Source organism: Fusarium falciforme, chromosome 12, assembly GCF_026873545.1.
Source record: "Fusarium falciforme chromosome 12, complete sequence".
NCBI classification, from domain to species: domain Eukaryota; kingdom Fungi; phylum Ascomycota; class Sordariomycetes; order Hypocreales; family Nectriaceae; genus Fusarium; species Fusarium falciforme.
In genome coordinates, this window is record NC_070555.1 from 299,657 (window position 1) to 323,115 (window position 23,459).

Consider the following 23,459-nt stretch of genomic DNA (forward strand, 5'->3'; position numbering starts at 1 on the left):
CACGAGCCCTTGAAGGGAAATCGCTCGGGGCCATTCACGAAGCACATTCACAGCCTTGTCGACATTCTTGCTGATTTCAGGTAGTGATTCCCACGGTCCAGACACGATGGTACTTGACAGAATGAGCGAAGCGAGTGCAAAGATGTGTGAAACCCATGCAGCCCAGGGGGCTTCGGTATTCTCCTATCAAGGTATTAATAGTTAGCCTTTGACAACCAAAAAGGGACCTAATGCAATTCGAAACCCACCTCGATGATCGATTCTAGCTTTTCAACGCCGTCCTCTAACCGTGTTTCAACCTCCCGGCTCCTCGTTACCAGATCTGGTACACTCAATGTTCCCTGTTCCTTCATCCTGCTCTTCCACGCCTGCAGGTGTGCTAAATCACCGATGGAGATCATGACCCAGTTGTAGCACCCCATGAGATCCGCCATGTCAAGGTTCGATGTTTCAAGCCACTGTCGGTAGGCAATCCGCGGAACTCGACCCGTGGAGACGCACGACAGAATGTCGAACCATATCGCATGGACTATGAGAAAGTCAAAGTCGGGCTGTGATTGAAACACGTTATAGGCGTATTCATCACTGCCATTGGAAGTGTATGTGCGATTGGGAGAAGTAGAATCTTGAAGCAGGACTTCTGGTGAAAGTGTATTCAGAAGAGTGGTGACGGCGTCAAGATGGGGGAGCCAATCATATTCTGCGCCATTGAATACCTAAAGGAGATTGAATGTGAGACATGAGTTATTCAGAAACACCCACTGCTGCTGTCAGCCCATGTCTTACCTCGAAACTTATCAGCATAAGGCTGGAAGCTGCAAATTCCGCAAGCTGGGACTTGTCGTTAAGGAGAGCCTCTGTCTCGGTCCTCTGCGAAAGCTCACAGAGTTCTCTTAGGGCCTTTGAGTGGTACTCGAAGGCCTCTTGATTGCGCAGGTAGTCTTGCCGGCGAGAAATCTGGACTTTGTTCCGGTGGAGGGCCGAGAGCGCCAACGCGGCATGATACAAAGGACCACCATTGCTTAGGTACATAAGGAGCCAGCCTCTGTTACCTAGGCGGGAGCGGGGTTGGAAGTAAGGGTATTGCCAGGAGAAGACATGATCCAGATAGTGCATGACCAGAGACGCTGACTCTGGCCGAAAGACACATGCGAAAGTTGAATGTGGACCAGTTGATGTGCTCCTTTCATCTTGGGCCGGGTCATGGCTGTGCCCCGAACTCGGACTGACTAGATCCCCACTGCAGCTTTCCCCAAGCTCATGGAAAGCATCCTCGGGAACATGTTCCGATCGTGAAGGTGGAGAAAGAACAAGAACAGCTCGGCTTGGCGGTGTAGACGGATTCTCACTGGGCACTTGGGGAGGGATTGTGCGAGCAGCGGAGTGTCTATCCCTCCCAGCTTGTCGATCGCGATTCTGGGACTTTCGCAGATTCCGAACGTGTTGTTTGACGGCCTTCTTGATGCGCGTGAGTTCCCGTGTCTCCGCAACCGCCCCATCCATCCACAAGGGCTTGGGACCGTACCCGTGACATGGGATCTGTCGGTCCAGGCACTCCCTGCAGGCGGGCGTTTTTGAGTCACACTTGCGGTGTCTGAGCTTGCAAGTCCAGCATCCAGATCGAAAGGGCCTCATTGTAAACGGCTGTTGTGACGGAGGGGATGGTGTTGGGTGCAAAGATTAAACTAAGGGCAGGAGAGCAGGGACATGATGTTTGGAATACCCGGAATTTCATTATTCCTACTAGAGTAGCCAGAACCGCGCCAACCATAAACAACCTCCGGTCGAAGTCATTGAGAGCCTGGTGATGCCTCCAAAAGAAGCCATCAGCCACAATAACAGAGAGCATGATTCTTAATACATGCCGGCATTAAAACCCGAAACGAAAACCCACCGTTACCTAGACCTCTTCACCCATGGTGTTCTCTGTTCCAGACCAAAAAAATCCCCTGATCAAATCATGGGGCACACACGTTCAGCCTGACTTACTTTGGCGCCTCGACTTTCCCTAGCGAGTCGCTACGATTTTCCTTTTACAGATTCTAACGGCCCTTCTGATTACCTTAGACAGACAAGACTGTTATCGCGGAAAACCTACAACCCAGAAAGCCTTTAGGAAAACCTTAATATCCTGGTATTAATATAAATAATTGATACAGTAGATCTTCCTGCAATAGACAAGATAGCTATCAATTTGTTGCCTGCCATGGTTGACCAGGGCTACATACGTCAGGCACGAAGGAGTGGTTCGCCGACCTGTCCCCATTAAGCAAATCAAGCACGCAAGCTGACAATAGAGGCCTCAGATGTTCCGAAAGTTTTCAGTTTCATCAAGGAACTTGCCGATTGTCAAGACGAGCTCCACGTGATTACCACCACCGAGGAAAACCTCTCCAAGACGATTGCATTCGACCCCGACGAGTGCGACACAGACGCTGCCCCAGACCCCATAACGCCTTTTCGACCAGCCCGCTGTCTCCTAGCCTTCAACGATGTTGGTGAACCTGCAGGCATGGCGCTGTACTTCTACAGTTACGTGACTTGGCACGCAGCACCGGGTATCTACTTGGAGGACCTCTACGTTCTGCCATCGGAGAGGAGAGCCGGTCATGGGGAACGCTTGATGAAAGCTCTTGTGGAAGAACTGCGCGCCGTTGGGGGTGTGAGGATTGAATGGCGAGTGATGGAACGGAACGAGCCTGGCCTTCGCTTCTATGAGAAAATGGGAGCTAAGGTTATGGAAGGCTGGAAGGATTTGAAGCTTGAGCCAGCAGGGACAAACTAGCCTTTCAGCATAGCTCTCGTAATGTTATTTCGCTTCTCAAGACACAAAGATGCGCCCATGGGTCCGGCGACTTTCTCTTACTTGTAAATATCTACGTGTAGTACGTAAACCATAGCATAATTAGTCCGAGCCGGCCACTTTCCTTGTTTTTTTTTTTTTTTTTTTTTTTTTTGGTCAAGATGCATCGCAGGGAAGGCCTTTGGGCGAAAGGGCTACATTCTATGCTGTTTACACATCGCTCATTTTCCGAACGACAAGATAGTATATAAACATTTTGATCTTGCAAAAGATCGTAAAAACAATGGCCTCAACTATCTAGCTTGGCTTGCTCACTTTGCGCTCCAGACCAGACGACCCTCAAACCAAATCTCCTTGACCTTGGCCTTGAGTAACTCAGTAGGGTCCAGGCTCATGTCTACAACAACAAAGTCTGCCAGCTTTCCAGCTTCCAGTCTCCCGGTACGGTCTTCAAATACACTCCTTGCAGCCCCTTCGGTCGCTGCGACGATAGACTCACACAGGCCTAGTCGAAAGTGTTCATTCACTGGCTTCCCGTAGCCGGGCTTTCTCGAAGACTGGCGTGTAGTGGCCACATACAGATTATGCATGGGTAGCCAAGGCGAAGTCGGGCTATCACTTCCGATGGCCATCAGGGCTCCGGCATCCGCAAATTCACGGTATGCAAAAGCCCTCTTGCAGCGGTCTTTACCTAGTAGGTGCGTCCAGTCCTGCAGGATCGATGGGTCGGCATGAACAGGCTGGATGGAAGCTGTGAGACCAAGCTCCCCAAGACGCTGTGCATCCCTCGGTGACGCGAGTTCTAGGTGTTCGATGCGGTGTCGCCGTCCCGCGGTGCCATACTTCTCCAGAGCATCGATAGCCATCTTGATCGCTGCGTCGCCGATAGCATGCAGGGCAATCTGTAATCCCAAGGCATCGGCTTCTTTGACGACAGGCTCGAGATACTCCTTCTCCCAGATGGGAGGAGGGCATGTGGCAGGCAGTGGAGAGTACGGCTGCGATAGATAGGCAGTGCAGGCGTCGATAATGCCATCGCAGATGAGCTTGACGCCCACAAGTCGAAGGTTTGGGCTGGTCGCAGTGTTGAATTGTCTGCTTAGCTCGGCCGCACGTTGAACCTGTCTGCGGTTTGCCTCAACGTTGGTGGTAGGTTTGATCAGCCAATATGCTGCGATGCGTATGGCAAGGTCTGGCTCTTCTACCGTAAGAGTGACCAGCGCATCCCAGGCCTCCTCGTCCATCGCCATCTCTACTAGTCCAGTATAGCCAGCGATGTTATACTCGCAAATAGCGGCGCGAATAGCTGCTATCCGTTCTTCCTTTGGTGATGACTTGGCCTGAAAAGGCCAGATGATGGACATCATCGCTCCCTCATCAACCAGACCCGACGGGTTGCCTTGAGCATCGCGGTAGATTGTACCTCCGGTAGGGTCAGGCATGTCAGCGAGGCCCAAGACTTTAAGGGCCGATGAATTGCACCAGCACGAGTGCAACGAGCTGGCATCGATAAATATCGGCCGTGGGTCAATGTCGTCCAACATGGTCGCCGTCACTCCGTTTGGAGTCATAAAGTGCATCCATCCTTTGCACAAAATAGAACCGACGTCGGGGTTGGCGACGGCAAAAGATTTAATGGTTGCCTTGATCTCATCGAGATTATTGCACTTGGTGAGGTCCACCTTGCGAAGGGACTGGCCAAGAAGTAGAAGATGCATGTGCCCATCGATGAAGCTTGGAAGAATGACGCGCTGCTTCATGTCATGGGCTTCCAGCTCCTCAATTCCGTCTGCGATGCCCCGGTGTCCAATGGCCATAATCTTGGTTCCTTGAACCAGCATGCTGTCCACAAAAGTGACTGGCCCATCTTGTCCTGTGTCGCTTTGGGTGAAAATCCGGCCGTTGTAGAACAGTTTGCTAGGCGCCATTGCGAACTAGGGTGATTGTTGTCTGTAGAATGGGTTGAGTACTGACACAGGGCAATATTCAGAAGCATATTACAGCGCAAAGAATTTGCTTTATAGCCATTGATTGACAAATGCACCCTTTACTCTTATTCCTTCTCTCCATCCAGATCAGCCTTTTGGCCCAAGGTTGATGGCAAGACGACCTGTTTCGCTTCGAGCTGCCTTCCGAGAGCCAACAAAGAGGGCAGCCTACTAGGGCAGGTCGAAACGAAAATCTACTTGCCCCCAACAGTGCGGGTCCTTCGCAGTGGCGATACGTGCGCTATGCTACCCGGGTTATGTCAGTTATTGGGCTGTGGATCTTATAGACCAGCCACCAAGAGTTTCTCATGACATGTTCGATTTCCTGGGCGCGCCCTACATGTCACGGATGTTGTTGTCATCCAAATCATCCGTGTAACGCCGCCCGTGTGCAACAAGGAGAGTGATTTTCCAGGACAGGTCAGGATCGACCCTTTTTGGGGGAAAATGGGGCGGTGACTTTTGTAACAAGAACTTTGGAAACATTGACAAGCGAGTTGGGCTTGGCTGGAACATGTCAGGGGGAGAATGGGACGAGTACAAACACAAAGTTCGCTTCATCATCAAATGGCGCCGAGGCTGCACCGTGACGAAGCCGCGCAAGACATGGATGTTCTGAATTCCATGGAGGATTACAGCGCCAGGTGTTGGTAGGCATCCCGGGTTCCTTGGGAATACTGTAAGTGAGGCCATTAAGGCTGGCTTAGAGCTGGCTAACTTACTCTCTTAGATTAGAAAGGAGATAAATGAGTTGGGGCATATCAGGATATCAGATGCCTTCGATACCAAGTCGATGCGGGAGTGTAGTGTTGGATAAGTACCGAATATTACCTCTCATTAACAAGTACCATACACATTTTGAACCGCTCATGCGGGACTACTGATGCTTTGTTCATCTTGGGACTTCACTTTTTATAGGACACGAAGCCTATTGGACAAATTAGGGAATCCTAGGTATTAGTTGCGAACAGTGCCACAGGGATCCTGAAAGTGATACTCTTCGTTACTTTTCTAAGTGAGGAAGAAGAAGATAAACCAAAACCGCGGTGAGAAAGCACCTGTCTGTACTCAACGCCGCGGAGGTTGTGGCGACGTTAACTTTCAAGTGGATCCTCGTCCTCGCCGTTTTCAGTGGCCCTTTTCCACTTCTGAATCAACTGCCCCCGTCTCCTGTCTCTTATGTTGGTGATGCCGCTAAAGTCATCAAGGCCACCCTTGGGCCAGTACCCCCGACCCCCGGCGTTGTAGATATCCTTCTTTCGCCTCTCGGCCAGACGAAGATCCTTTCCCATCCAGTCGCAGCCGTATCTTTTGAAGTAGTCCCTGCACCCCGCGATATTTGTGCATATTCCCTCCAATTGTTCCACCGAAAGATCAGCATGGTCCCACATAGTATATGCAAAAGTCGACTGCATCCTATCTAGAAAGACAGTGTGGGTACGCTTGGAGTGATGAGCGAGCCACATCCGAAAGGAAGATGAATCAGTTGAGTCTTGTGGCCCATCAGACGCACAAACTTCCTCTTCAAGTTCCTTTGCTGTGTAGCTTGATACTGGAAGGCCTCTTCGCATCACACCCCAGGTGTTTACTTTCACGTCACCTGCCTGTCTCGGGCACCACAGGAGTATTGAGATCAGATTGCAAGGAGGATCCGGCACTCTGGCGTTTGAGCGAACTATTTTCAGTTTCAACACCTTTAATCTTTCGTCGTACGTTTTGGAACGTGCGATGGAGCATAGAAAGGGGAGGCCTCGACAAAGCTGGAACGAGTCAGATGATCTTCTTCACAACTACAGGTAGCTCAATGAGCATAGCGCGAGAGTGTAAGCCTTACCAGCCGTTGAATCCGATCACATTGCTCAAAGGACTGATCCCACTCTATAGGCACCCCAGCCCACTCAACGTTGTGCGCAGCAATTTGATCAAAGGCTATTGATACATTAGATCGGCTAGAGTGAAAGACAGGTTCTTCTTACCGAAGCTGACCTGCCTTTCCAAGTAGGTGTAGACAGTCAGTAACTGGTCGTTCACCCACTGAGAAGAGGCACGACAAAAGTTTGAGATTTGGGCCGTAACTTCACGTCTATGACGGCGGGGACGATGGCAGAACAAATTGCACATAATCTGGTAGCGAACAAAAGCTCTGTACATCCGAAAAGTCTCATTGTCGGAGAGTGTTTTCGGGTGGGCTAGCCCTACTTCATTGATAGCCGGGATGAGTTCGTCAGCCATATCCTGGCTCATCCATTTTGCAGCAGCTTAGTTTTGACTGATGAAGGCGTATTCGGCCAAGGACAGGTGAACAAGAGACGGCGATGGATCAATGTTCTCGAGGCGCGCTATGAGTGGATCCACAGCGTTCTGGTCCATCACATCGATTTGCGTTGTTTCGAGAAGGATGAGAGAATAGGAGAGGATACCATCTGGGACCTGTCGAGTGAGGATACGGCGAGCGATGGCGTGGAGATTGTCATAGAGGGCATCATGAAAGATCCGATGACTGAAAATTGGTGGACCAAGCTCTTGGATCGTATCCAAGTGTCCAAGAATCTCGGCGACGATATGAAGCGGCAGTCTCTGAAGTGGAGGCGTCATCGTGGTCGAGTCGTTATAATCTCTCAATTGATGTTGGAGGAGGAGAAATGAAGGCCAGGCCGGCACAGGAGGAAGCAAAAGGAGGAATTGGAAGGATGTGCTAAGTTAGGGACTTGACCAATGAGGCTGAGCCTTGGCATTAGGCAACCGACCGGGGCATTGAAGAGCCCACAGGGATCACGGGCTTTGGTTTTGGTGGTTTGCTTTGCGTCTCGTTTAAGCACCAACGAAAAGCCTCTTGGCTCATGGGTCAACGCGAACAGCTCTAAACTCATCACAATATCTTCACCATCAAGAACGGAACATTGATACAATGATCATGAGCTTCTGGCCGGTAGAAAAACGACTAGTGTTAAGGACTGATTAATTATCATTTAACTGAATACAAAGCCAAAGCTGGCCAATCGCAGCTGACAGCTCATACTAGACAGCCTCCGGCTTACTCTCCCTTCCATGTTTCCTCATTCCTTGGGTGTCTCAGGTTGTTCATCCGTGATAATAAACCCAGGGTTAGGAACGCTTCTCTCCTCCGGCTTAAGAGCCGACTCGGGAAAAAAAATACCCGCGTTGAACAAGTGCTTCTTCAGGCCCTCGGGCGTGATGTTTGGAGTCGAGATGACCCATTTGTCTTCCTCGACAATCTTGGCAAACGCGGTGCCGTAAGTCCGTACGAGGGCAGAATCGAGATTCGACTCATTGATGATCAGCGATTTAGGGATTTCGTGTCTGAAAAGAACGTTAGGAGACATTTTGGAAAAGCTGGATAGGATGGGTTTGGCAACTAAAAAATTGTGTAGCTCGGCTAGTTGGGCACGAGGTGTTGGGACTTCGTAGAAATGCTGGCAAAGAACGCAAAAAGCTGTGGTCTTTTTACATCGTGGACCAGCTTGAATCAATGTCAAAGAGGGTAATAAAATCAGAGGAGGTTTTTCACTGCTTGAAGGAGGAAATCAAAATGCCAAACACTCACAGTACCTCAAAGCCCATGGCGGCTGACTGAATCAGATTTCTTCATGCCGACAGGTTGACAAACTGCCCGTGTCACAGCCACTCGCCTATCGGCCGTGAAGGTAGAAAGACTCTATACGTGATCCAACACCCTCAACTCCAGCAGGGTTGCCACGATGTCCTCCGGCGTTCTCTGGGGCGACATGACGACCACCGCCCGATCTTCTTCACCTAGGGTGTAGCCATCAGAGTCGTAGTAATACTCCAGGGCTTCAATGAGAAGAAAGATATCTCCTATCATCTCGTAGGAAATAAAATGGTAGTAGAAGGCCGGGAGTTCTTGGTTAGACATGGTGGGAGTGATCGTTCAGCAGGACGACTTGATGTCTGGTTGTGGATGGGTGATGGCTGATTGTTGATGAAGTCTAGTAGTGGACGTGTTTTATAGCTATTGCTTGCTTCGATAAATAATCTGAGTCATTCTTTCAAGGGAAAAGCGTGAGCTTGACGCATGCCAGAACTCTGATGAGTTTCTGCAGAAGAAAAGTAGCATACAGATAGTAAAAAATCTCGGTGAACCTTAATGGCGAATACAAGGGATTTATCAAGCAAACAAGAAACGGCACAGTAAGATTTATTATGCGACATTGGGTTGGTGCAAACCTTCAGGGCAATGCGAACATAGTTTAATCATTCCTCCCATGCCCCTGGTTCGCCAGGAGAGAATTCGCGCCGCCATCTTCGACATCATTGGGGAAGCCTTATTTTGCAGTATGTATTCTGACCATTTCCTTCCACACAACTCTTGATGGCAGATCAAGAATACAAACTCATTTCAAAACGAAAGCACCCTACATGTGCATGCGCGAAACTCGCCATCCTATCATTATTACCTTTTGCAATCACCGTCTCAGGATTATTTCCAAGACATAGATTCGTATGAAAGAGGAGTTTACTGACATGACGACAGAAGAATTGAAATCCATAACAGCCCCTTTAGGCCAAAAAAGCAATAAAAATATTCTGCGGTAGATCTCAAGCAAAGTGAACAAGACAAAACTGCTAGCAAACAGCGCTGCGATCGATGTAGAGAGTGTCTGTGATCTACCTAGTCTGACTCCGGCAACCTGCCGCCCAGCGGCAGAGCAATGTGACAATAGCTTGTGCCTAATCAAACATACCTAATTATATACATTTTTCTAATCGATGAGAATGTAGAAATGAATAATCCACGAGCACGCAAACTTTCGAGATGTGCGTGTGGTTTGTCAAAGTCGTCACCTGAATGCCTCGCGTAGATAAAAATAGTGTACGTGTGTTCGCTGGGACAGCTGTGTCCTCTTCCCCCTCTTTTTTCTCGTCGGAGGTGTGTCCCTGGATCCCGAAGCATAGCAGACGTTCCAGTCAAATAATCACAGGTTGATTAATCGAATTCCCTGCCAGGTAGGTAGGCAGAAATGCCGAGCCAGTGCCTGCATGAGGCTCGCAGGCCTTGGCAGGGAAAGTTGAGTTACACACGTCTCAAATGAAAAGTTTGGCTATGACCAATAAAGAGGTCATAGCTTGGTGAGGCGGACAGGGGACATGCACAGCCAGAATGCGAAGTTTGGACACGGCCAATGAGCTGTGACATGACCTCAGCCAACCACCACAATCGCCGAGAACACGAATTTTGGATCTGGCCAACCATTTTCATGTTTCAAGGAGCTGTGACAACCCAATGAGAACTCATTCAGAAAGCCTCAGGCTGAGGAGAACACACATAAAACCCACGCTCGCCTCCACGGGTTCCTGATGGTCAACCCGAACACACAACCCTTTTCAGGACACTTTGTTGGCCACAGAACATTCATCACCTTTACTCACAAATGTCTCGAGCAGACAGGATTCCCCGCTCAGAGTGGGACAGTAACAAGGAGCATATCCGCGCCTTGTACCTCGACCAGGACAAATCCCTAGATGATCTTGTCACCTCCATGTCCGAAGAGCATGACTTTCATGCCACGTCTGTGTTTCCATCCTCTTCATATCAAGGATTTAGGCCTCTAATTTTACAACAGAAGAGCCCAGTATATCCGAAAACTGGGCACCTGGAATGAAGAAGTACTCCAGCAAGGAGGACTGGAAACACGCCGATACCTTGATTAGAAAACGCAAGGTCGAGGGCAAGGACACGGAAATTTTTATTAATGGCAAGCTTGTGTCAGCAAAAAAGCTGAAAAAGGAGCTTGGGAGATATGCATGGCAACAGCCACACGGTCAACAGTCCTTGGGTAAGACACCCGTAACCCTCAAGTTCTAAGGCCGATTGATGTCTAACATTTTTGAAGCTAAAGATGCTCCTGAAGGAGTGATAGCCCGCACGCCACCCTCTTCCACGATGGCATTCATCGTGGGGCGTTCAATCCCGTGGTTCCGATTCCAGGATCATCTACATTCCTTCAGTACTCGCTCCCAGTGTTCGCTCGCCCTTTCTATGCACTTTCTAACCATTCATTAGTGGCACGCAACTCCCCGATGGATCCAGGCCATGGCGCTCTGAGACTGGTCATATCGCCATCAGCGAAACAACTCGACATTCTTCCATTTTTGAACAAAGTCCTGATTACCGCTTCAAGGACAAAAACTCTTTCCGAAGCCACTTCAATCATCGAAGGACAGATGCCCCGCTCGCCTGACCTTGACGCTACATCGCAAGTCGGTCGACATGGCTCAGATCCTTTGTCTCTAGCTCTTCAGTGGGCTGTCTATCGCTGCACAAATAATCATCTAAGCTCGCTTCAAATCGATGAGTTTTTAGGTTTCATAGCGGAAAGCGGAAACCTCGCAGCGTTGAAGGGAATCTGTCGCATGCCTGGGCCGACAACCAAGACTCTGCTGTCAAAGCTTCTTCCAAGCGCTATCCGCCTTCGGGACTTCGCACTTGCTAGTTTTCTTCTTGATCAGGGGGTCGATCCAGAAGCCAGACACTCAGATTCGTCTTTCTCCAGTATTCTTCAGAAGGCAGCAAGAGATCACAACGATGACGTCGTGCAGTTATTGCTTGAGCATGGTACCAATCCCGAGGATGCCAACAAGGATGGCTGCACCCCTTTGCAGTCTGCCCTAATGGAACCCGGAGGACTTTCTACTGTCAAGCTACTTGTCCAAGCTGGAGCAGACGTCAATCCGCCTTCTCGTGGATATTACGAGTCATCTCTGATGATGGCAGTAGCCCAACTAGACATGGAAGCTGTCAAGTTTTTGATCGACGCTGGCGCAGATCCCAACCGGGGAGACAGGTTACACTATTTGCGCACGATACGGCACATTTCATGTCTACCTCTAGCAGCGGCAGCCCGCCTAAACACGAGGGGTGGCATAACCAAATCGAGCAAGCAAAGTCAAAATCGTTGTCAAAGGCAGATCATCGACTTGCTTCTACAAGCAGGAGCTAACGTCAACGCAATCCCTTCGTGCGCACCTAGGGATAGCGCCGTGACAGCGATGCAGGCCGCTGCCGAATCAGGCAATTTCGATATTTGCAGTTTATTTATCTCTCACGGGGGGGATATCCATGCCCCGGCCATAGGAGAGTACGGAATGACATGTCTCCAAGCCGCAGCATTCTCTGGGAACGTCGATATCGTCTATCTGCTTTTGGGCATGGGAGTCGACGTGAATGAGGCTGGTTTGCACGCGGCAGCATCTTCCGGAAACATGGAGCTCGTCAACCTTTTCCTAGATATGGACGCCAATGTCAATCAACAAACCCCAAAGACTGCTCTTGAGGTTGCTATTGATGCGGGCCACAATGACGTTGTCGAGAGATTGCTAGATGCAGGTGCAGATGTCAACCAAAATCATCGCTTTGGGTCCGCACTTTTCAGTGCCGCCAGGAAACAAGACGCCAAATTGGTTGGCCTCCTGATGGCCCAAGGCGCTGATCTAGAACCTGTTGGTTGTCATGTCAGCCCTCTCATAGCAGCCATCGAGCAGGAATGGGCGTATGGCGCTCGACTCCTCATACAGGCGGGAGCCGATGTGAACAGGCCATGCACCAAGCCAGACTTCTACAGTCTACCAGAGTATGTGCATCGGGATCAGACAGTGCCACTTGTAGAAGCTGTCCTTACAAGGGAGGTCAAGTTTGTCCAGATGCTTCTTGACGCTGGGGCAAAACTCCATGCCCATTCCTCTCGTTGCCTTGAGCTTGCTATCCAAAACCGCTCCAACGACATAGTCCGACTTTTGCTCCAGAATGGCGTCAACCCCAATCAAATTTTCGCGGGCGAGGAAGCAGTCACTCCTATCCATGCCGCGATCATAGATAAGGACGAATTTATCGAGACGGATGTCTTGAAAACATTGATTGAGTTCGGGGCCAACGTCAATGCTTGCTCCGAAAAGGGGTACCCACTTGAGATCGTCTCCAATGTAATGTTGGATCTGAGCGAGCTCGGGTGGAATGTTCGGAACCTTGAAGAGGCCCGAGACATTCTATTGCGAGCCGGTGCTGATCCTAGCTTGTTCAACAACGACTGCAGCGAACTACAACTTGCCGCCAAAAAGGGCGACATTGCCAGGGTCCAGTCTCTCATTTTGAACGGAGAAGACGTTAACGAGCCAGCAAATGGCAAACGTGGTGCAACAGCCTTACAGTATGCCGCAATGTATGGTCACTTGAATATCGCCATGCTGCTAATCGAGAACGGAGCACTCATCAACGCTCCAAAAGCAGGGATTGATGGCCGCACCGCGCTCCAAGCTGCCGCAGAGAACGGGAGACTCGATATCGTACACCTTCTCCTAGAGCATGATGATGAGCTAGGCTTATTGGAGGAGCGTTGTTTTGACGCGGCCGAATATGCCGAGGAGGAAGGCCATAGGGTCATTGCACAAATCCTGCGGGAATGGAGGAGATCATGAGTGTCCTCTTTCCTCCATCTACTTGATGGAATTAGGTCTGCACTTTACGAATTGGGACGGAATGTCACGTTAGTTCTCTTTGTAGCCCGGCACTTGATGGAACACTTTTTGAAGCCATATGTTGTCATCGTCTATCTACTACGAACCGACCGCCAAAGGCAGGCAGTAACTGTTATGCGGAGTAGAGGGCATTGAGAGAGACTACAGACACTCCACACTTTCATATCCAGTGCAAAGAGCCCACAATAGATAACCCTGGGTCGTCGAGCATCAATAGGCAGAGATACCGGCCGAGGTCGCTGAGTGGCAAGTTTCGAGCTTGTCGAAAAGCCGCAGTGAAGCACCCAGCAGGCCTAGAAGATCACACAAGCTCCGTGGTTTCAGCGTCATTTATACCGCCCCAACGTCGAAGTGGTGCAAAGACAAAGACATGCCGTATCTGATCTAGAACTAATTGGCTCCTCTGGAAGATCAGTCCATGCGTGAAAAGAGAAAACTGTTGGTCCATTCAATTACGAAAACCGGTTCTGACCCAGCCCGCGACGCCAGGGCGCTTAACGAGCGGGTTAAGACGCATGTTCAGGTGAAGCCCTCAGAGCCTGATTTGCCAATCCGCACCCTTGAAATGAAAGCGGGCAGGGGTTATCAGAGGGGAAAGTGTCCAACTCGCTGCAACCTCTTTACATCTATGTGACGTTTCTGTAGAATCACATTTCTGTGGCAGTTGAAGAGTTACTCACATATCCGCACTACTACTCCTGCGTCAAATCGCCGTTAGAATAGTCTCAACGCAACTCAGCCGAAAGGTCCAAATTAGGCTCCGACAAAAGCAGCGCCTCAGTGTACAAGCGCAGCCCAAATATGCATCACTTTTTCAGCTTGCACTTTCAGGACACGCTACTAAGCGCCGCGACTCATTTCAAAAAAAAAAGCAGACGATTAAATATCTGATGTTCGCTTTTCTCAGATCCTCGGTCTTTCTCTCTTTCTCCTTTCCTCCATCCCTGTTCCATACCTTGCCGGCCAGGCTATCTTGTAATCTCTTTCAATATGTACGGCATTTACATCATAGTTCCGGTCTTGATTCTCGTGTCTCAAGCATTGGCATCGACAGTAGAGACACACCTCACTACTGCTGGACCAAGCCTGTTAGCCATTCGACAAGACCATCTGCGGCACCACAAGAACGCCCCCCTGAATGCGAGAGGGGAAGCACGTTACAAGAGGGACGACGGCGACAATCTCATCGGATACTTCATCGAGGACGGCGAAAGCACGTCTCCCCCAAGCATCACATTCCACATTCGCCGTCATCGCTAACAAAGATTTACAGTTGGTGAGTACCGATGCCAAAACACCGATCTCTGGCTGGGGGACACGAGCGTTCCTGGACGCAGGAGCACATATGCCCATTGCTCAGGCAGAAGTGCCATCCCTGGCGATTCTCCACCCATTGGAACAACCTGCTCGGGCAACACTGTCTTCTGGGCGAACATGGATGGAAGGACGCTAGCTGGCAGTAGCTCCCGGTATTGGTATTGCGCCCTCTCTCAGTAGTTGCGCATCGCTTGCACATACTGATGTATCAAACCAGTGGGAAGTACTCATGCATCACTGTGACAGTGTACGACTCTTACGACGACGGCTCCGGGTCAAGACCTCAGTACTGGATTGACTGCGAGGAGAACCTTCGGCCCCCGCGAAACATCAGAGAGTTTTACAGGACAATGCCAGAGCGTATGTATATAATCACTACCTTGGTCTCATGTACCTTAATAGCATCTGCTAACACTCCTGAGCGGCAGCTACTGCTGAAACATCCGCAGAATCGATATCATCCACCACAGAGCTCAGCGCCGCTGGTGCAACCGATTGGTCACTCCCACCCAGCACGGCATCGGAAATTGCGTCTGGAACTGCCTCGCAAGCCCCTTCTGAAACCGCCTCCAGAAGCACGACGGCCGCAACAGAAACTCCCAAGCCAACGAGTGACAACGGCCTGGGCGGTGGGGCTGTCGCTGGCATCGCTCTAGGATCATTCTTTGGAGGTGTTCTCTTTACCAGCACCATCGCTGTGCTCCTGATGAGAAGACAAGTCAGCATGGCAAGTCAGTCGGGAAACGGGATGGAGACCGTGGGCGGCTCCGAAATGGAATTAGTGGGCCATAGGGGGTAGAGGGGATAAGTTCCAAGAGGAAATGGCGGGACGACGGGATATTGGGTATCGTTCAGCTTCTATAAGGAGAGCATGAAATAGACAGTTTTACATGAATAAACAATCTTTTACGTGCCTGCCGCGTGGAGGAACGTGGTCTTATGGAGCCTCGGGTTGAAGTTTGTCTCAGCCAGTCGTGGCCCTGAATAAGAGCTGCCACAGTGCACGACTTGGAGCAAATTACAGACGCCTTCTCCCATCCAATCAGCAGCCTCGGTTCCGTGGTCTAGTTGGTTATGGCATCTCGTTAACACCGAGAAGGTCCCCGGTTCGATCCCGGGCGGAACCACATTTTTGCTCTCAGCACCAAATGGGTAGGTAAGTCATGAGGGTTTCTTTTTGCCAGTGACCAACTGTGGATTATGATCTCCATGTTTATGGTAATTATCTTAGTCAGTGTCTTTCATCCCACCTACAGGGGCAAGTCCTGTTCCATTGTTGTCATGTTAGTATCTCCTGACTCACGAGCCTGTGTCCTGACATGGAACGTTCAACTACCTGAATGGCTGTTCCAAACTGCCTCTAGCACATGTTTCAGCTTCACCTAAGAAAAAAAAACTCCTACCTTGACCCCTGGTTCAATTCTATGGACATGAATAAATACATGGCAATTTTGACGGCGACATCGTGCTTCACGCGACGTGCATTGCCTTAGATACCCTGGAGCTGCAGAGATTCCTCGCTTCGTAAGGCACACGCGCACGGACTGTTAGCCTGCTGTTAAGGAATTGAACTTATTACATGTGAACCATGGCCAGGCACTATCATTGGCTTATTAGCCATCACGAAGACGGAGTTTGCTGAGACGCTGGACCTTTCACGAGCTAGACCTGATCCTGGAACGTAAAAATACACCACTTGAAAGCTGCAAGACCCTATCCGCAAAGTAATAAAAAAGGCGTCTTTAATAATGAGAAGAATTAAAGAAAAAAAACGTACACTTCGCTCTGGATCACATTGAAACCAATTAACAGTAGGCCAAGGTAGCCCGATAGACGACCGTCAGAAGTCTTTGTATTGAATGCAACGTATGCGATACCATTGCTATAGCCAACCATGGCATTCTGCTGAGAAGTCCTACCATGACGCACCTGGAGAGCGAGCGTGGAGGGCTCATTCAGCTCCTCATCAGCTACTAGTACCAGTTTCGACCACGTATCAAGCACTCGAAGTTTCACTTTCTCCTTCTAACTATCGAGGTCTACCGGGCTGCTGATGTCGGGCCGGCCAAACTGCTGAGGCCAAAACCGGTGAGCCAATCTCCACCACACTCCCCAATAACAATCAATCAGAGCCGGAGGCACCCATCTCGTGTCATCCATCATGTCAAAGATTATTAGACATAAATCCCCCGGCCTATAAAATCGCCCGCGTGATTCTGCAGCCCCCAACCATACATGGTTCCCCGCTCTCGAGGTCGACCGACCATTTTACTCCATGGGGAAATATTCGGAATGCGGCTCGGTTTGCCATTCTGGCTAAACCCGAAAGATAGTCGGGGGACAGGGTATTTAAGCCTCACCTCACTAGCTTCCAGGTGTATCTCGGCCTCTTATCGTTCCTTTGCTAAGGTGACATTGACTCGACGGTAACCCTGTCTTTGTTTTTTCGGCCCACCATGACACGATCCATTATCCATCCGGTCCCGGAGAGTCAGAAGACTGATCGTGAGTGGCTCCTTTACGGGGAAGCTTATCAACTGACCCTGGTAGCAATCGTGGTGAATGGACCTTCGTTTGCGCTCAACGGAACCAACGTCTCGTACAGGTTCCACGTTGATAGCACTTCGGGAGATCTCGTCCAGGATCACTTTGGTGACCATGTGACGGAAGATCCCGTGGCAGAACCCACCGCCGTCCTCGGAGGATGGTCATTGCAAGATCATCTTAGACGCGAATTTCCAGATCTCGGCCGAGGAGACTTCCGAGCACCGGCTGTCCAGATCAAGCAGGCCAAGGGCTACACGGTATCTGATTTCAGATACAAGTCTCACAGCGTTGTCAACGGCAAGCCTGCCCTGGATGGTCTGCCCTGTACATTTGGTCAAGATGACGAGGTATCAACACTGGTGATCCGCCTCTGGGACAGCTACAGTTCGGTTGCTGCAGATTTGTCGTACTCGATATTTCCCAAGCATGATGCCATTGTGCGAAGTGTCAAGATCACAAACCAGAGCGATGAGGAGGTAACCATTGAGAAGCTGGCAAGCATCAGCGTTGATCTACCTCATCGTGAATATGAAATGCTTCAGCTCAAGGGCGAGTGGTCACGAGAGTGCACAAGAATTCGGCGAAAGGTTGATTATGGATCGCAAGGGTATGTCAACCATCATTTGAGTTGCATCCTGCGTACTAACACGGGTGAAGCTTTGGGAGTAGGACCGGCTACTCATCACACTTCAACAACCCCTTCCTTTCTCTGGTATCTTCAGAGACAACAGAGTCACACGGCGAGGCTTGGGGATTCTCTCTTATCTATACCGGATCTTTCGAAGTCGAGGTTGAGAAGAGTCCTCAGGGCATAACACGCGCCTTGGTCGGAATGAACCCCGACCAACTTTCATGGCCCCTTAAGCCTGGCGACTCGCTGCAATCCCCAGAGTGCGTCTCGGTGTTCTCAAATGCGGGGATTGGCGGCATGTCGCGCAAGTTCCATCGTCTTTATCGCCAGCATCTCATCAAGAGCAAGTTTGTCAACGAGCCTCGGCCAGCTCTTCTCAACAGCTGGGAGGGGTTGTACTTTAACTTCAACGAGGACACCATCTACCGACTTGCGCAAGCATCTGCAGAGTTAGGCGTGAAGCTCTTTGTGTTGGACGACGGTTGGTTCGGAGACAAGTACCCTCGAGTCAACGACAAGGCTGGTCTAGGAGACTGGATCGTGAACCCCAAGAGATTTCCAAATGGTCTGAAGCCTCTAGCCGACAAGGTCAACGAGCTTCAGGCTGCAGGCTCCAAGGAAAATCTCAAGTTTGGCCTTTGGTTTGAGCCTGAGATGATCAGCCAAAAGTCTGCTCTTTACGACGAACACCCCGATTGGGCCTTGCATGCTGGAAACTACCCTCGAACAGAGACTCGCAGCCAGCTTGTGTTGAATGTGGCTCTTCCTGAAGTCCAGGAATACATCATCAACTCTGTCGCCAATGTCCTTGACAGTGTCCCCATTAGCTACGTCAAGTGGGATAACAACCGGGCCATGCACGAGACTCCGGCACCTGCCAATTACCATGCCTATATACTCGGCATGTATCGTGTCTTTGACACATTGACTTCTAGATTCCCTGACGTCCTCTGGGAAGGCTGCGGAGCCGGTGGCGGCAGATTCGACGCTGGTATCTTGCAATACTTCCCCCAAGTCTGGACGTCTGATAACACAGATGGTCTTGACCGGATTCAAATCCAGTTTGGCACATCGCTGGTTTACCCAGCATCGACAATGGGGGCACATGTTTCTGCTGTACCCAACGAAATTACAGGACGCACAACTCCCATCCGATTCAGAGCCCACGTCGCCATGATGGGAGGATCATTCGGTCTGGAGCTCGATCCTGATGCCATCCCCGCAGAAGAGAAGGCTCAGATTCCAGAACTGATTGCCCTTGCCGAAAAGATCAACCCCATTATCATTCGAGGAGACATGTGGAGATTGAACCTCCCAGAGACGTCCAACCATCCCGCTGCACTCTTCATCTCCAAGGATGGAAGTCAAGCTGTGCTGTTTGCGTTCCAGGTTCGGGCCACGACTGTGCACAACTACTCCTTCATTCGCCTGCAGGGGCTTGATCCTTCTGCAAAGTATAGGCTTGATGGAGAGGGGACGTTCTCGGGAGCGACTTTGATGAATGGTGGCATTCAGTATCGGTTCAAGTCTGACTATGAGAGTAAGGTGGTCTTGATAGAGAGGGTATAGATGGAAGACTATTTGGTATATGCGTAGATCGGTTATTGATACAGTGGGTGTTAGCGGGATAGGGGGTTCATACGACTGACCGGAACGGGCGAGTTATCATTTCTGGACCAACTGGAGACGCTACAGATGACTTTGGTATAGAATGTATACAGACTGGATACACAATTTCCCTATTCAGTTCAGGGTAGCTCAGATTATCCAAAAGATAAACCAGTATTCGGGTCGAACAGTTCACCAAGCAGCGCCGGATCTTCCCACGTCGAAGTTGCCGTGGGTGTGCTCATATCCAACAGGTCAAAGTCATCGCTCGATATCCAACTCAAGGGATCTATTGGCTCGTCTTCCTGCACAACCGCCTCCTCTGCAGCTGTGTTTTCTTCCTGGTTTTGCGGTTGCGTAAACTGCATGTCAACACCAGCGGATGGATCTGGGGTTGCCAAGAGTCCTTCAGAGTGTTTTAGTAGCTTGGGGAGAAAATGAGATCGCTGCCCTCGAACTGTGGTGAGTGCCTCTATAACGGCGCTTAATAAATCCCGAGGGCCTACTTCGAAGGAGGACTTGCTCCAGCCGGGAAACCGGGCGCTGTCAGCCAAACTGACACCCACGTCGTATAGTTTTTGCTCCTATTTCGAACATCAGCTACATGTCCACGAGAAAAGGACAGCCCTATTGGCTCTGCTTACCATTCCAATCCCATGACAGTTTTTTGACTTGGCCCCCACGGAACGCAGGGCTGGTAATATGATCTTTCCGGCATCAAACGGCAAACCAACTGGCAGCAAGCGTCCAAACTTGCATGCCGAAGAAGGCTTGTTGCCAAAAGCCAGACGCCACATGGATATTCGAAGCCATTGCTGTGTGATGAGCGTATCGAACCGTTGACTCTCAATCACCGATTGGTTCGGCTGGACTGTACAGAGCTTGTTGTTGATACTGGGTACAAGCTGTAAGTCTTTGGGTTGGTGATCGTCATTGTCTGGGTGCCATTCATAGAGAGACCAGGGTAATGATTCAAAGAGGCGGATGTGGTTGAGGAAGTCGTGCATCACGACGGGACATTCCGAGTCAATCACCTGAGGTTTTGTAATGGAGCTTCGTAGCATGACTGATCTCCGATGTTGGAGGGCGAATGTCCTGAGTATCGTTAACAAGGTGCTTGAAATGTGGATATGGAGGCATACCTTTCTGTCACAAATAGAAGCCAGAATAACCGTCTCCTCTTCTCCCGATCTGCCAGAGATAAGTCTTGATAACCGGCTTCGCGGGTGAGATCAAGTGACTGAGCGAGTGTGATGCTCTGGTTGAGATAGAACCAAGCATGTCGAATACTGTAGTGGTTTTCGTAGCACGCGAATAAAAAGAATGAAGCCAAAATGGAGTCGAGGCTGGTGTCGTCGATAACACTGACTTGTCGGAGTGCATGCTCAGCGTTTGCGAGTAGCGATTCTCCAGTAAGGTGTGGCTCCGGTGGGATATTCTCCTCTAGTCCTCTTCCGTAGCCATCCTTCGCCTTGCCTATGCCCAATTGCATTCGTGTTGCGGCGCAAAGAGCGAGGACCAATGCATATCGTGGTGGTGGTAATTGGTCTAGTCGAGTCGCATCTGAGAGAAGTTCGTCTCCATCGATGACGGGCATTATTGGAAACATGAGTTTGAGAAACAGCTGTATGTGAGCAACAAGCGACAGGGAGAACTGTCGACTTGATGTCAAAGAGTCCGATAACGGACCATCCAAGGAGCAAGCTCCCTTGTCGCTCACCTCAACCTGCATCACAGCTTCGGGACTCTGCGATGGTGTCGACAGCTGTGACAGCTCAACCTGTTGTCCATCGTCACTGCTCACAACTCCGAGCGATTCCGGAGAAACAATCCGAAAGGGGCTCTGCTCAAAAGCCAGCCCCTGTCTAAGCTGCGCCTGTCGCCGACCTTGGCCTTCCTTCGGCCCCCTCCGTCGAATATGATGTCGATACTGACAGCGCAAATCTCCGAGGCTGCAGTTCTTGCATGGCAGGCCGCGGTCGCACTTGACCTTGCGGAACCGACAGTTGTCGCATACTTGACGAGGTCTTCCAGTCATTTCTGCCGAATGTGAGGTGAGGAGTGAGGATGAATTGCGTGTCGAACCACGTCGGCCCGAGCAGGGATACTTTGGGTTATCCGGAAAAACCTGGTGATCCTGGCTTATCTGTTGGGTCTTGGCAAGCGAGCCCAACCTGAGTTAACCGCATGGGGAAATGTTCGGGTTTTGTCATGTACCCCGGATTGGACCACTCCCCACGGGGAAGACGAGTCAAGAGAATGATCAACAGTTCTTCATATCGGCAGTTGTTATATAAAGCGGTGTTTTCTGGGATTGGGAGATGGCTCATCAAGCTTTACACTTAGTTTAAACCTTATTTCTTGACATTGATCATCATCACCTAGCGCCATTTTTCAACTATGTCGAAAGAAATATCGACTACTATCCACGGGGAAACCCTCGATGTGGAACGTATCGTCGAGAAATCTGTTGGTCAAGAGATCAGAGAGCAGGCCAGAGGAGGTGCCGAGGAGGAACACAACCTCCCGCCCCTTGAGGCCATTCGCAAGTACCCATGGACTCTCTTCTGGTGCCTGGTCGTCTCCATGTGTGTCGTCATGGAAGGTTACGATACTAATCTTCTGAATAATTTTTACGCTTATCCGACGTTTGCGAAAAAGTACGGTCATTGGAATGAGGGGACCAATAATTACCAGCTGGATGCAGCTTGGCAGGCTAGTCTTGTCAATGCTGCTCCAGTTGGTGCCTTCTTTGGTACTCTCTTGAACGGTGTTCTCGTTCCTCGGTTCGGTCACATCAAGGTGCTCATTGGCGCTTTGCTGTCTCTCAGCGCCTTCATCTTCATCGTATTCTTCTCCCCCAACACCACCGTTCTGCTGGTCGGTGAAATCCTCTGTGGTTTGCCTTGGGGAATCTTTACCACGACTGCCCCGGCGTATGCTTCCGAGGTGCTGCCCATGTCTCTGAGAGTCTACATGACCAGTTGGGCCAACATGTGCTTCATCATTGGTCACCTCATCTCAGCTGGTGTCTTGGCTGGTCTCGTCAACAACACAACGCAGTGGGCATACAGAATCCCTTTCGCTCTCCAGTGGTTCTGGCCCTGTGTTTTGATCCCTGTCATCTTCTTTGCCCCAGACACGCCTTGGCATCTCGTCCGCGTTGGACGTCACGAAGATGCTCTCAAGTCCCTCGCTCGCCTCCGGCCCAAGGCTACAGAGACGGAGCTCCGCGATGCCCTCGGTCTCATCATCTACACCAACGACCTTGAGCACCAACTCTCCGTCGGAACTTCATACTGGGACTGCTTCAAGGGTTTCGAACTTCGACGAACAGAGATTGCTTGCATGGTGTTTGCTGGTCAGATCTTTACTGGTCTCAACTTTGCCTATAACTCGACCTACTTCTTCCAGCAGATTGGTCTCGACCCAACCACGACCTACCATCTCAACGTCGGCGGCACTGGCATGGGTCTATTCGCGACCCTCATGTGCTGGATCTTTGTCATGCCCTATGTTGGAAGACGCACTGCCTACCTCTGGGGTATTTTCGTCATGACAATCCTCCTCATGTTGATTGGTGGTCTCAACAAAAAGACGGAGAATGACAGTGTTGCCATGGCCCAGGCTGTGCTGGCTCTCATCTGGACATTCGTCTTCCAACTGTCTTCTGGACAACTCGGCTGGGCCATTCCCGCCGAGATTGGATCCACGAGACTCAGGCAAAAGACGATCTGCCTTGCTCGCAATGCCTACGCCATCGCCAATATCGTCTCTGGAGTCTTGCAGCCATACTTTATGAACCCGACCGAGTGGAACCTCAAGGGATACACCGGTTTCATCTGGGGCGGGACTTCATTCTTTATGTTCATCTGGACTTACTTCCGTCTTCCAGAGACCAAAGATCGCACCTTTGAGGAGCTTGATTTGCTGTTTGCTAAGGGTGTGCCGGCTCGCAAGTTCAGTACTTATAACATCGAGACGTTCCGTGATACTGAAACTGGAACTGAGAAGGTGCAATCTCATGCCTCTATGGCGTAGGCAATGACGTCAA

The 23,459-nt window shown here is 50.4% G+C and overlaps 10 protein-coding genes across 10 annotated transcripts; 5 read left to right on the top strand and 5 right to left on the bottom strand.

The window, feature by feature from the left end:
- Positions 1-227: 227 nt before the first annotated feature.
- Positions 228-1,032, bottom strand: NCS54_01383700 (Hypothetical protein; the record flags this gene model as incomplete). Its single annotated transcript, XM_053159008.1, has 2 exons — positions 228-716; positions 787-1,032. The coding sequence occupies 2 exons, from the start codon at positions 1,030-1,032 to the stop codon at positions 228-230; spliced, it is 735 nt and encodes a 244-aa protein (XP_053014983.1).
- A 1,174-nt stretch (positions 1,033-2,206) lies between these two features.
- Positions 2,207-2,785, top strand: NCS54_01383800 (N-acetyltransferase ats1; the record flags this gene model as incomplete). Its single annotated transcript, XM_053159009.1, has 2 exons — positions 2,207-2,246; positions 2,298-2,785. 2 exons carry the CDS (start codon positions 2,207-2,209, stop codon positions 2,783-2,785), a joined length of 528 nt encoding a protein of 175 aa, XP_053014984.1.
- Positions 2,786-3,114: 329 nt separating this feature from the next.
- On the bottom strand, positions 3,115-4,731 carry NCS54_01383900 (Hypothetical protein; the record flags this gene model as incomplete). Its single annotated transcript, XM_053159010.1, has 1 exon — positions 3,115-4,731. One exon carries the CDS (start codon positions 4,729-4,731, stop codon positions 3,115-3,117), a length of 1,617 nt encoding a protein of 538 aa, XP_053014985.1.
- A 2,319-nt stretch (positions 4,732-7,050) lies between these two features.
- NCS54_01384000 (Hypothetical protein) lies at positions 7,051-7,386 on the bottom strand (the record flags this gene model as incomplete). The annotated part of the gene is made up of 1 exon (XM_053159011.1): positions 7,051-7,386. One exon carries the CDS (start codon positions 7,384-7,386, stop codon positions 7,051-7,053), a length of 336 nt encoding a protein of 111 aa, XP_053014986.1.
- Positions 7,387-7,847: 461 nt separating this feature from the next.
- NCS54_01384100 (Hypothetical protein) lies at positions 7,848-8,686 on the bottom strand (the record flags this gene model as incomplete). The annotated part of the gene is made up of 3 exons (XM_053159012.1): positions 7,848-8,112; positions 8,357-8,382; positions 8,474-8,686. The coding sequence occupies 3 exons, from the start codon at positions 8,684-8,686 to the stop codon at positions 7,848-7,850; spliced, it is 504 nt and encodes a 167-aa protein (XP_053014987.1).
- Positions 8,687-10,202: 1,516 nt separating this feature from the next.
- On the top strand, positions 10,203-13,242 carry NCS54_01384200 (Clr5 domain-containing protein; the record flags this gene model as incomplete). The annotated part of the gene is made up of 4 exons (XM_053159013.1): positions 10,203-10,339; positions 10,405-10,607; positions 10,665-10,778; positions 10,835-13,242. The coding sequence occupies 4 exons, from the start codon at positions 10,203-10,205 to the stop codon at positions 13,240-13,242; spliced, it is 2,862 nt and encodes a 953-aa protein (XP_053014988.1).
- A 1,050-nt stretch (positions 13,243-14,292) lies between these two features.
- Positions 14,293-15,418, top strand: NCS54_01384300 (Hypothetical protein; the record flags this gene model as incomplete). Its single annotated transcript, XM_053159014.1, has 4 exons — positions 14,293-14,515; positions 14,576-14,777; positions 14,837-14,979; positions 15,048-15,418. The coding sequence occupies 4 exons, from the start codon at positions 14,293-14,295 to the stop codon at positions 15,416-15,418; spliced, it is 939 nt and encodes a 312-aa protein (XP_053014989.1).
- A 1,657-nt stretch (positions 15,419-17,075) lies between these two features.
- Positions 17,076-19,366, top strand: NCS54_01384400 (Alpha-galactosidase; the record flags this gene model as incomplete). The annotated part of the gene is made up of 3 exons (XM_053159015.1): positions 17,076-17,124; positions 17,170-17,773; positions 17,824-19,366. The coding sequence occupies 3 exons, from the start codon at positions 17,076-17,078 to the stop codon at positions 19,364-19,366; spliced, it is 2,196 nt and encodes a 731-aa protein (XP_053014990.1).
- Positions 19,367-19,560: 194 nt separating this feature from the next.
- Positions 19,561-21,461, bottom strand: NCS54_01384500 (Zn(2)-C6 fungal-type domain-containing protein; the record flags this gene model as incomplete). Its single annotated transcript, XM_053159016.1, has 3 exons — positions 20,548-21,461; positions 20,050-20,500; positions 19,561-19,989 (listed from the first exon to the last, which is right to left on the bottom strand). The coding sequence occupies exons 1-3, from the start codon at positions 21,441-21,443 to the stop codon at positions 19,561-19,563; spliced, it is 1,776 nt and encodes a 591-aa protein (XP_053014991.1). The 5' UTR covers positions 21,444-21,461.
- A 344-nt stretch (positions 21,462-21,805) lies between these two features.
- Positions 21,806-23,446, top strand: NCS54_01384600 (MFS domain-containing protein; the record flags this gene model as incomplete). The annotated part of the gene is made up of 1 exon (XM_053159017.1): positions 21,806-23,446. One exon carries the CDS (start codon positions 21,806-21,808, stop codon positions 23,444-23,446), a length of 1,641 nt encoding a protein of 546 aa, XP_053014992.1.
- Positions 23,447-23,459: the final 13 nt, after the last annotated feature.